The sequence below is a fragment of the Teleopsis dalmanni genome, chromosome 2 (assembly GCF_002237135.1).
Source record: "Teleopsis dalmanni isolate 2A chromosome 2, ASM223713v2, whole genome shotgun sequence".
Lineage (NCBI taxonomy): Eukaryota > Metazoa > Arthropoda > Insecta > Diptera > Diopsidae > Teleopsis > Teleopsis dalmanni.
In genome coordinates this window covers 208,865,561-208,881,439 of record NC_051847.1, presented here as the reverse complement: position 1 = coordinate 208,881,439, position 15,879 = coordinate 208,865,561, and the positions used below count along the sequence as shown (strand labels likewise).

Sequence of the window (15,879 nt, the reverse complement as noted above, 5' to 3'; positions counted from 1 at the left end):
TATATATGTGAATCGAATATCAATGATTGAGGAGTTAAGGTGGAATGTTATGCGCTCATTTGGAACTATTAGAAAAAAAAATTGCATCTAATATTTACTTTTTTCACTAATGCTATAGTGATATTAAGTGATATTAAATATTTTTGTAAAATTTATTTAGTTTTATTTATAATATATATATTATATATTTAGTTATAATTTTTAATTTGGCTTTTACTTTTATTTTACTTCTTATTATAATGATATATTAGTGAGTGCAAAATCAATAATAATAAAATCCATCCAAGGATGAATCAAACGAGTAAACAGTATAACATAAAATGAAACTAAGCACATTTCTCTTAATAATAAAAATTATTATTGAACATTCACTTAAAGTTAATTTCAAAAGTTTTAAGTCAACTTAAATTAGGTATATAGCAATCGTACTCACTGTCATTCCTTCAATGGATTGTAAACGTACCTAATACAATAAAATTCTTATTATTGTACTAGTGACATTCGTGTAATTAACTTACTAAGCAATTGTGCTGAATTTAATAATCTTTTAAACTTTTTCGCCATCCTTACATCCTTACTCGCAGCCACGTTGACTGAATCGTGTTATCAAGGAATAACAAGTAGCAATTAAATTATATTACCGAAGAGCTCATCCTTGCTGTTAGCGCATGTAACATGATTTTAGTACATGAAACGAGGCACATACGTGTGCTTCATCTTATGTGTCTGAAGTATGGTACATCATTTCATAGCAGAAGTTTACACATTTATTTTATTTTTATTAAGAATTTGAGAGCAGATAAGAAATGCTTGCACTACTATTCCCTTATATGCTTCCACATAGGGTACTCAATATACAACTTGAGTATGTCCATTGATGACGGTTGAAGTGTTCACTTTAATAAATGGAAACATTGATCAAAACTTGACAATATGAACTTTAAGTTTTTGTCTTATTTATTAGAAATTCTGTAGTGATTTATTTGATACTGTACACTTTGAAAGATTTTATGTAGCTTGTTAAGTTAGTACGTAATTTATATACAGCATATATAAGTATTCTTCACAGTCCTCTTCTATTTAACTATCAATTAGTGAAGCAAATTGTTGCTTTCCCTTTATATCCTTTAAATCCAATTTGGCTTACTATGCAGTATTCACAAATCATTTTAGGATGAAGATATTTATTAAAGCTACTTCAAGTACTGCAATAATAATACTGCATGACATTTAAAGATTTCGAGAGATTTAGAAGCTATTTTCTGCGTATGTGATATAAGGATTAAAAATTGTTTTTGGATATGCTGTTAATATATATAAAAAATAATAATTTCATTTTTAGTAAAATAAGTGGTTTACTAATTTTAATTCTTTGAAAAAAATTTTTAAATTACTTTGACGGAAAAATAACTTTTGAAAAGCATAGTTTTTTGGTTTCGCTGATATGCAGCCAGATAATTAGACTACTTTATGGGTGTGTCGCGTATAGTAAAGCTGTCGACTCTACTATCCAGAAGTTACAAGTTGCTCAAACTCAGGCTCTCCAAAGACTCTTTAAAGTGCCATGGTACAATTGTACGAATGATTTGCTAAGAGACCTGAGAATAGATCCGGTCAAAAAATATAAAAGGGACAGACCCCTGAAGCTACATGCGAAAACCGACAGGCTGCCCTACTTATCACTATCTAATCTCAGACTAATCACTTATCGGAAGGGGCGGTATGCAAATCTGAGATCATTTATAAATTATTCACGAAGCTTTTGAGGAATACATGAATTAGTCAGTAAGATGGGTGGGACTCTGCAGAAACCCTCCAGCTATCAAAGAGTAAAAGTACACAGATGCATTAACTCGGAAAAGGGTCAACATCAAATACATTTTACGTGTGATGATTGATAAATGGCTTCCGATCCTTTCACAATCGATTTTAAACAACTTTCTTGAAGTGTTAATTCTAAATTTGGAAACAGAAAGTCATACGCTGTCGTTTTCATGTTCTTAGAAGGCTGATTAAGGGATTGCATTCAGCTCCTTTTGTGAAATTTCTTTACGATTGCAATTGATTTGGAAACATATTTTTCACTGAACCATTCCTACAATGATTTTTTGTGAGCTAATTACTAAATGGTCTTCAATTTTTTTGATTTTTCTTTTATAATCGCAGTTGACTCGAAATGCTTTTTTTCTTGACCCATTCCTAAATCTATATTTTGTAGGTTGATGCAGAAATGGCGTACACAACGATCGCAATCAAAATCCCATATTTTGTTTATGATCGCAATTTATCGAAATGCTTTCTTCGAAGTAGTAATTTTGGCATTGGGGACAGTGAAAGTCGTATGTTGTGATGTCCTGCTCATTATTAAATAATGAATAGCATTAAGATTTATCTGCTAATTATTCTTTATAAACGAAATGGACTTTAGCTTTGTGCACAGAAGGTACATAGAGTTATTTATACCTGTTTCACTTGTTTCGTTTATTGATTGAATGGCGTTCATATCTTACTGCGACATTTCATTTGTGTTCAGAATCGACTCAAAATGTCATTTTTGCTTAATCCATTTCTCAGTTGCTTCTGGGAATTTTATTTTATACTCGGAGTCGACTTAAAATTAATTCTTCGCTTGACAAATTTTTAGATACATTTTTTGTACTTTGATTATGCCACAGGCTTCAACTCTTTCCATTGTTTTGCTTTTATGATCCAATTGACTTTCAATGACTTCTTCTACGTGATGATTATAGCTTTAGGAGCAGAAAAGTGTCACGAGGACATAACAGGTGAGTACATTGGTTGGACGTTCAGATTCCTTGAGTTGTCCCCAAGTAGTCTTACAATACTTGAGTTTTTAAAATATAAATCTCACATAAGTCACATGCAGAATGTATATATATAAATAAATATATATATATATTTATATTATATATGTACATGTGTTCCATTTTTATTCTGGAATAAATTATATTAACTGTACAAGTATGTGGGATAAAATTATTTAAAAATATACATTTTCGTCTAGTCAAGTCTAATTTAACATAGTTCGGTTAGTTGGGATTAAAGTGTTATGCATGACATTAAATTGGAGGCTTGTTTTAAACAACCTATAGTATTTTTTCTATATTTATTATTATCAATTATTAAGTAGTGTAGATATGTGTAGTAGTGTCTACATATTTAAAAATAATTATTAAATTTATTAACACAGATATATATACATAATTCCAAATACTTTTACAATCTTTTTATAAACAATATTCATTTAATGTTACGTTGTCGGCTGAGGGAGTTTACTTATTAATGTGATTATGTTTTCTTTATTAAGAGGCAAAGAGAAGACCGCATACAAATTTTCGTTATTTAAAATAACTGTAAAAATACTCATACTTTATTAAAGAACATTATACATTTATTTAAACAAATTTAGATTCATTATTATGATACTGAGGCGAAGTGATTAAGCTGTCAGTAAAACTGCTTAATTCACTTAAAAGAATTATATAAAAAATTAAAAACATTTACAATTTAAAAGCATGTAATTTATTATATTTAATACATTTGTTTTGTATATACATACGCACATATACCATATATAATGCATATTACATACAACTGTGCACATATGTGCCATATAATGATAGCTCTAATTTGCATACAAAATTTATTTTAACAGAAGTACAACTCATTTGTATTTGTGAATTTTTGAGGCTCATTTGAAAATCAAAAACATTCCCAAATCCTATTTATTTATTCATAAACGTATACCGCCGAGGACAAGTGTATGATGAAATTTAGTGGCACGGAGTAATTTGGGATACGTTTGTAAATGTGGAATGTTGTTAATAAACACAAACAATAAATCATGAACACAAATTAACTTGAACCCGACGCAAATGAAAATGTATACTATATATGCAATCCACCGCATTCTCGGATACAAATTAATTAAGAAATATGATGCTTTACGAGCACAGGATTATGCCCGTACCTCTGCTAGTGCCTAAAGGGAATTCAATTAGTTAATGAAATCTGAGTCAGCTGCTGAAGCAAAGGATACGCAGAATAGCAGTGCATATATGAAAGCCTTGCCATTATGTTGATTATAATTGCTGAGCAGCTCTCTCATAAATCAGCATGTGCAAATGAGTGAACCAAATGTAGTCCTGACAGAATTATTACAATTTGTACGTCAAATATTTGTGCTTAGGCGTATGTAGACGAGATTAACACAACACTTTATCTGCTTTTAATTGGTTCGGAATGTGAATTTGATGCAATTCGATATTAAAATTGCATTTGATATATTGTATAGCAGAACAGATAATTGTTAGGCATGGAAATAATAAGCCTTTAGGTTCATACATAGATACACTTAACTATGAAATTATATTCAAAACCATAATGTTGCTACGAAAGTATAAATAATCTAGAAGCTCATTATAAAGCACTGATTTGTATTTTGAAATTCTCTTAGTGTCACTCCAAATAAATTTGATATTGGGTAAAGATAATTACAAACTAACAAATGCGGAATGAAAATCACATTTGCTAATTATTAAGACATGCATATATAAAGTGAATGCAAATAGCTAGTCAAAAAGTCAAATGCTAGTTTCCATGTATCTTTCAATATGGTTATGCGACCAAAGAAGCTGGATCTTCATGATCCTTGACAGAAAATAATAAGGTTTTCAATTTATTGAATAGCAACATAGGCATATTTTAAATGCACATATCTTAAGGAAAAGAGTTGATAAATCTTTGGTTTTCTAAGAAAATGCATCCTTAACTTAATATGTAAAAGAGACGGGAATTGCGGAGTCATAATATTCATAATATTGCAATTTAAACTTCCTTTGGAGAAACAGTGACGTCAACCACATTATGGATTTGCAATTTAAAATATTGTCATTTGATGCTAATGATTTATGGGTTATACTAAGGCCATTTGATACTGACCATCTAGTTTTATATATCCAGGTAGTTACAGATTGTATGAGTTTTCTTTAGTATCTCTATATATATAGATATTTATATATTATAATATAATATTTGTACTTGTCAAGTCTATGTATAATTTTTAGGTACCATGTTTTTTATACAACTGAATAGTTGAATAGTAAGAATATGCTAAGTCTTGTTATACAGTCGAATTTAAGACCCTGTTTTATAATTAATATGGTCTATTGTCACACATTGATATTGATTCTATTTTTATAGAAAGTTTCTTATTTAAGATATGAACTTCCAACAATTCAGAAGCTTGCTTACTAAAATTATTAATCTTGCCAGAACTGAAACATTTACATAGAAAACAACCATATATTTAACGTATTTCTGACTAAAGGGAATTTTTCGGCGTAGTTATCTACTGAGCCATTGTCAGTTCTATTTTTTTCTTTCCATTTATATCGTATTATTCTTAGAAAATGTTTTTGGATATCATTTCGAATAATTTTTAATGAGATCAGTATATGTTTCTCTGCTAAACATTTTCACTTGGCAAGAACTTCGTGATTCCTGGTGAATTTGAACCCAAATAATTGAGAATTTATTTTAAATATGAAAATCAAAAATATTGATCTTCAGTCAGAAAAAATTTTAATCTTTCTAATCCGAAGTTTTTTCACATGGTGCGACAATCTTATTACTTTCTTTTGATGTGAGAAGTCATACCCGTTTATTCCCATTTCATTCTTATACTATTCGCTAGATCAATATCGATAATCGATGTATATATCGACATAGTAACTCAATTTAATTGTGACAAATCCGTTTTTCCATTTGCATTATAATAGAAATTTAGTGTGAAAAACTTGATTTGAGGACAAAGGTGGTCAGTAGCTGAAATGGTGGTCAGTAACCATCTGATTTCAGCTCGGCTTTCCAGCAACTACTTTCTTACAGTCTTAGTACAAACGTTGAAGCATTGAGTTTGATATGTAATTCTATTGAAACTGAATGAAAAATAACGTTGAGCTTTGCTGAGTTATACAATATCTTTAATTCCATAATAAGTATGTGTACAAGTTTAATTTTGGTACATCAATAAATGTCATAAGTGATTTAGTTTGTTCTGGTTATAGTAGGATATAATAATATAATAGCGAACATAATAAATTCATATAAAAATTAAAAACCATTCCAATGTAAACCCAAATAATTTTATGCTCTTTACTGTCTGTGTTCGCAGAATACAATAAAGACAGTCATAAAGTTTTACTCTCATTCTTTACTGACACCTACAGGCAATGTGTTAAAATATTCTTTTGTCCTATAAAATATATAATTAATTAAGTTTCCGTTCCAGTGAAAGTAAAGAAAAGCAAAAGCATTATAGAAAGGATTATAGAGTTTTGTTGTTACAGTTGCGAACAATAAAAATTTTTATTTTACTTTAAGGAAATTAAAAATTATTTTTATAATAATAATCCTTCTATTGTATCCATAATGTCTTCATAATTTTACGCTCCTTAGCAGAAATTATTTTAGCGACTTTATTAAAAATTTAACTTTTTAACAATGCTTTTGTTTCATCGGTTTGACATTCTTAAGTATCCTCATTTTTTGACATTATTCCGAATTCTTCTTTCTATCATTTTTGACAATTATAACTTTTGAGATGGTAAAGAGTTCGGATGTGTCGCTCGCAAACTGGAGGAATTATAAGTACGTGAGTGTGTTTTTAATAATTTAAAATTTTCATCCATCTGACTTGAGCAATTTATGTGTCTCCCAGAAGTGCCGGAGACTGTGTGACTTTAATTAATGCTAAAATATGCAATAACATCATTTAGAATTAAAACAATTTTCGGAGCAAATGTTGCGCCACAAATAAGAATTAAATAATTTTTCAAGCCATGTGCTTGAAGTTTTTTTTTTGAATTAATCATTTGCATATAAGCCAAAGTTCTTTTGGAAAGTATGTTTTCGACTAAATATGCAAAAAATATTTCGTTGATAGTAAAAATATTTTATAAAAATTTCTAAATTTCGGTATCAAATATAATTTAGTATTTTGAGTTGGAATACTCATAGGTTGTGTATTCTAATAGTGAATATATACATAAGAATTTTTTGTAAATCAATGCCAATGCAATATAAAAATATTATTTTAAATAATATATGAAATTTTAATACTTTACATATAATTTTTTTATTTTCACTACTCTTAATTCAGAAAAATTAAACGAATTTGTGTACTAGAAGCAATTTTTGTTGTCCTTCGTTTATTCCTTTAAATTATTTTTTATATACATAAATTTTTGCAGAATTTTTTAACATTTATCGAAAAGCATTTATTTGCATATATAAGTAAAATTTGGTTACACATCGACCCTTTAGTCATTGATGGATAATATCTTTACAGTTTTAAAACATATGCCATATAACAAGAATATTTTCTATCCACACATTTATGATTTTCTTTCACTTTCATATATGCAAATTTATTTTTTCTTTTGGGGTGATGTTTATCCTTCAAACTGAGGATTTTATAATTTAAGTTCACCGAAAATAATAAAAAAATAAAAAAGGTACTTACTATATGGTAAAATTTTTATGATATACATAATACATGCAATAATATTATATCCCTTATTAAAAGAATATAAACACGTATATTCGAATTTATCGCACATGCGATTTTGTATTAGTTTAGAGGAGGAATTTTAATTTAATCTAATTTTTTATATATTTCAAAATAATTTATTGACAATCTTCTGTGGTTATAAAACTAAATTATCTCCTTTTTCTAACAAATTCATCTTACAAAAGTGTAAGACTCATAAATTTCATTGAATTTCCAATATATTTTAACGGACCATAAAATAAGGTGTAATAGATGGTTTATGCATAATGAGATCCCGACGCAAAACCGATTGAAAATTTTAAAATATGTTCGAATGAAGACATAAATTTCTCCAAACAATGCAAAATCATATTAAATTATTTTGAATAGAAAAGTGAAAGTTGCTCATTTTAACTCTTTAATGGATAAAATAATTCTTATTTAAATAAATCGTTTTTTTGTGGATTGAATTAATTTTACTTAGTCAGGGTATTGCATTCTTTTCTTAGGTGAAAACTATCGAAACTCAGCGTGTGAGAGATAATACAGTGAAATCAAGTTTATTAATGATTTGTAAGAAGATGTATAGCAATCAGACTCTGAAGGTTCATTGAACTGTGAACCTCATTCCAATATTTTACAAATACTCTTGATTCCTTTTAAAAAAGATTCCTTTTAAAAGAACATTTGAAAGTGGTGAAGAACTGATGTTTAAGCAACTTACTATATCAGACTTGAGAGTTTAAGGTCTGCGTATTGCGATGTCGTCATTGTTCAAATAATATGGATTGGACTAATGTAAACTGTTTTTAGCGAGGCTAAGATTAAAGAAGTTTATGATGTAAGTGCTGTGATCCATTTATTAATTCGTTTAGTCCTTACGACATGAAGTCATAAGAAAATTTACAGTCTTTCCACTTATTTTAAATTATTTTGATAAAAAAGTAAGCAAAATTAGCAACAATTTTGGAAAGTTTAAGTAAGTAAAAGGAAGTTGCCATATTATTGTTATTGTCATTTGTAAGCCATTGTATAGTTTATCAGATGAATAAGCTTTAAGGACAAATTGGGTTTAATTTTATATATTTTATGGGATAATTGTATAGATATGCGCGGTTATGAGGTATAGATGTAAATGTTTACAATTTAACTATTATTACTTATTGACAATGCCATATTTAAGTGCATAAAATATACCTTTAAAGTACTGAAGCTTTCAGTGTCGTAAAATAAAATTTATATTTTTTACAGATGTAATTAAATACCATCTAAAGTAAAGCTAATAACTATTCACTTGACCAAAACTTCCACTTAACACATTTTAATTAATAAATTTTCTTTTCAGATTTTTATTTTATACTACCTTTATAGTCCTTGTTATCCCTTTTTTTGTTTCTTCATCAAAAAATATTTTATATTAAATGCAATTAAAAAATAAAATTTTGCTTTTTTCTTACTAAAAAAGTACTTCCCCATTTTTAATTTTCTTTTTCACACACAAAACAATCCAAATAAAGTAAGAGTAAGATTGATGCACTACAAGTGATGAAACTCTTATAGGAACCTCGTTTGGAAGGAGCCAGAGTGGTAAAAAATTTCACTCGAAATGCAATTTGAAAAGTTGTTTTTCTTATTGTTTTGGAAGTTGGTTTAAAACATTGTTTTGCTTCAGGAAAATCATTCTTTTATGTGCATATATAATACATATATAAATATATATTTAATAAAAAAACACACATATGTATATATTGATTTTATTTTATATTAAATTCGAAACAATACCATAAACTTCAATAAATACTAAATAACTTTAAAAATTGCTGTTGGATATTTTATCAATTTTTCAAAGGAAAAGTTAACTGTAGAAACTATGTTTTTACTATTACTTAACTTCATAGATCCAATTATATTTTAATTAACTTAAATGCAACAATTAAATGAAATAAGAAATGTTGTTATGTAGATCATTATTTGATATTTCACCTTCAGTCTGAAGTTTCAAAAAAATCATCATATTTTCTTATAAATATAAAATCTTGTTTAGGATTTAAAAATTTGTAATTAAAACTGTTTTTTCAGCTAATAATTTGACATAAAAATATTTATAAAATTATTAGTTGATTGACTTTTGAGATTTTATATCATAACAATAATTAAATAGAATAAAAATTTCTCTGAATGTGATAAAATTGATCTTTCTATACATTATATTTAGATTTATATGTATTATATATGTAAATTATAAGCGTTTTTATAATTGGATTTTATGATCTTTATTTCAATTTCTTTAACACAATGTAAATTATAAACGTTTTTATAATTGGGTTTTGATTTCATTTAATTTATACAATTGAATTTATACAATTTCGGTTATTGATTGTTTAATCACTTTTTTATGTGTACCCGTGTGTTGACACGTTCGCGATCGAAAAACAAGAGACAGAATCAAACCAACGGAGTTTACTTGCAGCCCAAAAAATATAACAATAAAATTTGCTCATCTCGAGCGCAAAAAACAAAAGGCAATAAAACAAGACTTAGAACCGTTGGTTTGATTACATCTTATACAGGGTTAGTTAGATAAATTAATTAACCATATATTAACCATATAAAATATTATATATATATATGAATTATATAATATATTAATTATAATAATTTAATTATACAATATGATTTACAATAGATTAAAATATAATAAATTATAATATATAAATCATATAACACATCAATTAATAATTCTACAGAATCCTACAATATTAACAATTTGACTTTAACCGCTCTAACATCCCGCCCCCCTTGAAAGGATTTTCAATTGGTAATAGTGCGAGTTTGTGGATTGGACGGCGTATTACTCCTTTTGGGGTTTGCACATCAACAACACGAACCAAATTATCTGGACCCCTGATGCAATGCACGATTCGGCCCATCAACCAGCGTTGTGGAGGCATATTGTCTTCATGGATTAAAACCAGAGCCCCCTCGGTGATGTTAGATTGTTCTTCTGTCCATTTGGTGCGTATCTGCAGCTCATTCAGATAGTCTCTAGACCATCTGCGCCAGAAGTGATGTTTGACTGCGGTTATACGAGACCATTTATCAATTAATGAAGTAGCTTCATACTGAGGACTTGGTTCAGATAAAGTTTTGAGCGGCCCACCGATAAGAAAATGTGCTGGCGTTAGCGCTTCATAATCGCTCGGGTCACAAGAATGAGGTGTGATTGGTCGCGAATTTAAGATAGCTTCGATTTCAATCAGTGCTGTTCCAAGCTCCTCAAAGGTGAATCGAGTATTTGATAATGTTCGATACAGATGGCCTTTCGCGCTTTTTACAGCCGCTTCCCATAGACCTCCAAAGTGAGGTGCTCGGGGCGGTATAAAATTGAAATTTATGAATTGGTTGCTGCAAAAGGTCTGCAGCATCACTTGATTAGACTTCTCGAAAAACATTCTTTTTAACTCTGCTAGTTTGTTGTTAGCCCCAACGAAGTTCGTGGCGTTGTCGCAATAGATGTCTGATGGTAACCCTCGTCTACCGATTAACCTTTTCAGTGCTGCAATAAATGCCTCCGTAGATAAGTCTGACACGGCTTCTAGATGAGCTGCCTTTGTAGACAAACAAACGAACACGGCTATATAGGTCTTATATGGAACCCGTCCCCGAATTCGGAGATACGTTAATATCGGACCGCAAAAATCTACCGCAGTACGCGCGAAAGGACGACTTGGAGTGAGGCGTTCGATTGGGAGATTACCCATCATTTGATTAAGTAGTTTGGGTTTATAACGCACGCAGTGAATACACGAGTGCACGACTCGGCGTGCAATTTCTCGAATATTAATTATCCAGAAGTTTAGTCGAGTAAGGGCAATTAGTGCTTTTGCGCCTGCATGATAGTTGCACAAGTGTATATGCCGAACATAAAGTTCCACAAAATAACAGCCCTTCGGCAACAAAATAGGGTGACGTTGGCCTACTGAGATGTCACTCAGCTCGAGGCGACCTCCCACCTTTAGTAATTGATAACCGAATACATTGTCCAGGAAGGGATTTAGATGCTTTAATGTACCTTCGGCTGGGTTCCCTCGTTGTAGGCGTTGTATATCAATTTCGAAGAATTGCTGTTGGATGACCCAAATAATACAGTGCAATGCCTTTTGTAGCTGAATAGGTTGGAGGGTACATTCTCCGTTCTTCAATTTATTCTTGGTTACATGATAAAAACGCTGTACCTGCGCTATTACTCGTAGCATCTTAGTGTATGAACTATATCTTGACAATACCTGTAATACGTAGTTGTCTTCATTTGTGTTAACGAATACAACCTTTCGCGTCTCTTTATTGACTTCTTCCATATCCAGGTTGTGACATTTCAAATGCGGCCAGTATTTATCAGCGAGTAACAAAAATTCCGGCCCCGTAAACCAACAAGACTCTGATAATTGGCGGATGTTACAGCCGCGCGACACAACATCTGCCGGGTTGGATTGGGTAGGAACGTGTCTCCATTGCCCATTTGCGGTAATATCTTGAATTTCCGCTACTCGATTGCCAACGAATGCAGACAGGGTTGATGAGTGCTGCTTCAACCAATGTAATACAATCTGTGAATCAGTCCAAAAAAACGTTTCACCCTTAAATTGCGCAAATATTGGTTGGACCTTCTGATACAGTTTGGCAAGAAGTAAGGCACCACAGAGTTCTAGTTTAGGTAGCGACTTCCGCTTTATAGGTGCCACACGGGATTTTGCAGTAAATAGCTTGACCGTCACCTTACCTGATGTGTTTTGTGATCGGAGAAATATGCAGCAACCATATGCGCGTATTGAAGCGTCACAGAAACCGTGTACATCAACCTGTTGATGGTTTATGGATAGGCAGTACCTCGGCACCTTAACCGATGAAAGCGTTGTAAGATCTTGAATAAATGTTTTCCAAGCTGAGTGAAGATTTTGAGGGACTGACTCGTCCCAGTCCACACGCAAAAGCCACAATTCTTGCATCATAATTTTGGCTACGAGTATGATCGGTGCTAGTAATCCAAGCGGGTCGAATAATGAAGACGCAAGGGATAAAATGGTGCGTTTTGTTACAATTTGACCTGGTTGCGCATTGAACGAAAATAGGAAAACATCTTGCATTTGGTGCCACTTGATGCCTAGGGCGCTGGTGACTGTATCTGTATCAAGATTCAAACTCTTTGTTGTAGTATCGCTGATGAAGTCATGATGGTTTGAATGCCATTTGTCAAGATCGAAGCAACCCTTCTGTAGAATGGCCGTTAACTGATGTCTGATATTGGTGAGTTGATCAATGGAATCTGCTCCACCTAAGAAGTCGTCGACAAAGAACGATGAGTTAATGAGTGCAGCGCCTATTGGGTATTGTGTTTCAAATTTGTCCGCCAAATACTGCAAACTCCTGGTTGCTAGGAAAGGTGCTGATGCAGTACCATAAGTGACTGTATTCAACTCGTAAGTACTAACAGGATCGGACTCCGTATCTCGCCAAAAAATATATTGGAATTTTCGATCTGGTTCATCTATCAGTATCTGTCGGTACATCTTAACAATGTCAGCCGTCAAGGCATATCGGTGCAAACGAAATTGAAGTAGCAACAAATATAACTCCGACTGAATTGTCGGGCCGACCAGTAGAATATCATTTAATGAACGTTGCGAAGTTGTTGGACATGACGCATCAAAAACCACCCTCAGCTTGGTCGAAGTGCTCGACGGTTTTAAAACACAATGATGAGGGATATAATAATGAGGTTCGTTGGTTTTCGGAGTCTCAACACGCGTCATGTGTCCGAGCTCTCGATATTGTTTCATGAATTCTTGATAGTCTTGCTTCAGTGCACGATTAGATGACCATCGCCGTTCTACAGAATAAAAACGGCGCAAGGCGATATTGTGTGTCAAACCAAGACAATCTGGTGAATCTTTGAATGGTAACCGAACGACAATTCTTCCCATCGCATTTTGGTGAACCGTTTCACGATATAATGACTCACACGCAACATGTGCTGGTGACCATGACTTTGAAGCCGATTGCACTTCCTCTATCTTCCACATCATTTCTAATTGATCGGAGACTGTATCTTCAACTGATAATAGGCATTTTGCTGCTGGTGATGCAAATGGCTGACCCTTGTACTTGCCAGATACAATCCATCCTAATAGTGTTTTTTGAAGTACTGGAAAATTTTCACCTAGTTTGATTTGACCGACAGACAAAATATCAAAGAAACTTTCAGCTCCAAGCAAGAGATCAACGCGCTTGGATTTAAAGAATTGCTCATCGGCGAGAGGTGTATTTGGTGGAACCTTCCACGACGATATATCGATTTCAGAACTTGGTTGATATGCGATGTGATTCGTAATACCAAAGTTTAAAGCAAGTTCAAGATTTGAATGACGAGATTTGATTGATGTGAGCGTCTGATACTTTATGTTGGTCAACGAACTACCAATACTGGAAACATGCAACCGATGTTTATGTTTTGCTAAACTAAGCTTCTTTGAAAACTCCTCCGTTATGAAGTTGACCTGAGAGCATGAATCAAGCAAGGCTCTACCCACTTGATAACTTCCCGATGAATCCTTCACTAAAACCAATGCAGTAGCTAGAATTATTTGCTCGGCCGATGACATATTAAGATGGGAATGGCTGGCAACGTTGTCGTTGGGCATAGCAGCGTGTTCTGTGCGTCGTGATGATCCCGCGCTCTTAATATTCGTTGGCAATTGCGAATGATGCAAGAGAGTGTGATGTGGCTTTGCGCAAACCTTACATTTAAACGTTGATGTGCAATTAACCACATGATGGCGTGGCGATAAGCAGTTTATGCAGAGTTTTAGGCTCTTTACCTTTTCAAACCTTTGAACCACCTCCAGTGCCTTAAAACGATGACAATTCTGTATTAGGTGTTCATTGCTAGAACAAAATGAGCAAGAATTGCTGGATGTAGATGCAACAAATGCGTATTGTTTTGAGCGTCTGTTACTCTTGGAGTTAAGATTATTAGGTTTACGTTGTGATGATGACTGATTGCCGTTTTCACTGTCGAGTGATTCGAGAAACTGGCAATGCCTATCCAATAATTTTGAGCAATCTTCCCAACTAGGTAATGTGTCGAAGTTACGCGATTCATTCCATTTCCTACGTGTAATTGCGTCCGTTTTTTGCATGATTAGCGAGATAAGTAGAGCCTCACATATTTGTTTCTCTGTACCTAGCGAACAGAGTGAACCATACAAAGCGGATGCATTGTTTACCAGACTACGAAGTTGTTGGCTTGACTGACCCGATACTGCTGGTAGATCAAATAGTGTCGCGATATTTTCGGCGAAGATTAGGCTATTATTGTCATAGCGCGATTTAAGCCTATCCAGAGCCTTTGGATAGTTTTCATTCAAAATAGGAAATGCCTGTACTGTCTCTAGAGCTTGACCAGTAAGGCAGTTCAGTAAGTGATTAAATTTTTCAATATTTGTGAGGTATATTTCGCGATCTATGATTTGGAGAAACGAATTAATAAAATTGTTATAATCCGAGTACTTACCACTGAATGTAGGTAATTTTAACAGTGGTAATTTTTTACTTGAGGTGGGCATCATTGCTGTTACGTCTAGCACTGATGCATTGTGGACCTCTTCCTGCAGTTGAGACATGATTAATATTTTGGTGGAAACGTATAGGTCTTCTAATTCATCTCTAGCTGAGTCAGTTGCATCTAATTTCTCGATCAACGTCTGAAAAGCTAAGATTTGTTTAAAATATGATTCTAAAATACCTAGTCGACATTTCAGTTCTGGTTGTGAGAGCGAATTACTCTTTCCTTTGACGAACGCCTTGATTCTTGAAATACTCGCTTTCGTCGAGGCTCGCTGTTGTTTTAGTTCTGACAGTTCTGCCGTAGTGGTTGGCTCTGCCGTTGCCATTGAAACAGTTGTAGATACTTGAGAACAGCAAAGGATTTGACGAAGTCGAAAAGTCACAATAGCAACAGTGAGCTTTCCGAAATTGAACTGCTCTTACGGTGGTTGTTGTCAGACGCGACGTTGACGAACCCGCACACTTACTGATTGGAAGCAAATATTAACCAGTAATCAACAAGTAAGTTAACTTGTTGTTGTTGTTGTTGTAATTGTTCAGCGTGACCTTGATGCGGACACGAGGTTCTATTTGGCGCTTAGCAGAACCTAAGCCGAGAACCATAGAATGCACAATAGTACACACGTACGATAGTATATAGTATATATGTACAGATGTACGATATTATTAAAGTTAGCACACTT

At 32.5% G+C, this 15,879-nt stretch overlaps 1 protein-coding gene across 1 annotated transcript in view; it reads right to left on the bottom strand.

Annotated features, from left to right (window-relative positions):
• Nucleotides 1-15,879, bottom strand: part of LOC119676655 — a 71,481-nt gene that overhangs the window by 23,735 nt on the left and 31,867 nt on the right. The window contains exons 3-4 of the mRNA XM_038087905.1: nucleotides 15,183-15,333; nucleotides 10,361-15,092 (exon numbers count right to left, since the gene is read on the bottom strand). Of these exons, the coding sequence (XP_037943833.1) occupies nucleotides 10,361-15,092; nucleotides 15,183-15,333 (4,883 nt within the window). The remainder of the gene's footprint in view (nucleotides 1-10,360; nucleotides 15,093-15,182; nucleotides 15,334-15,879) is intronic.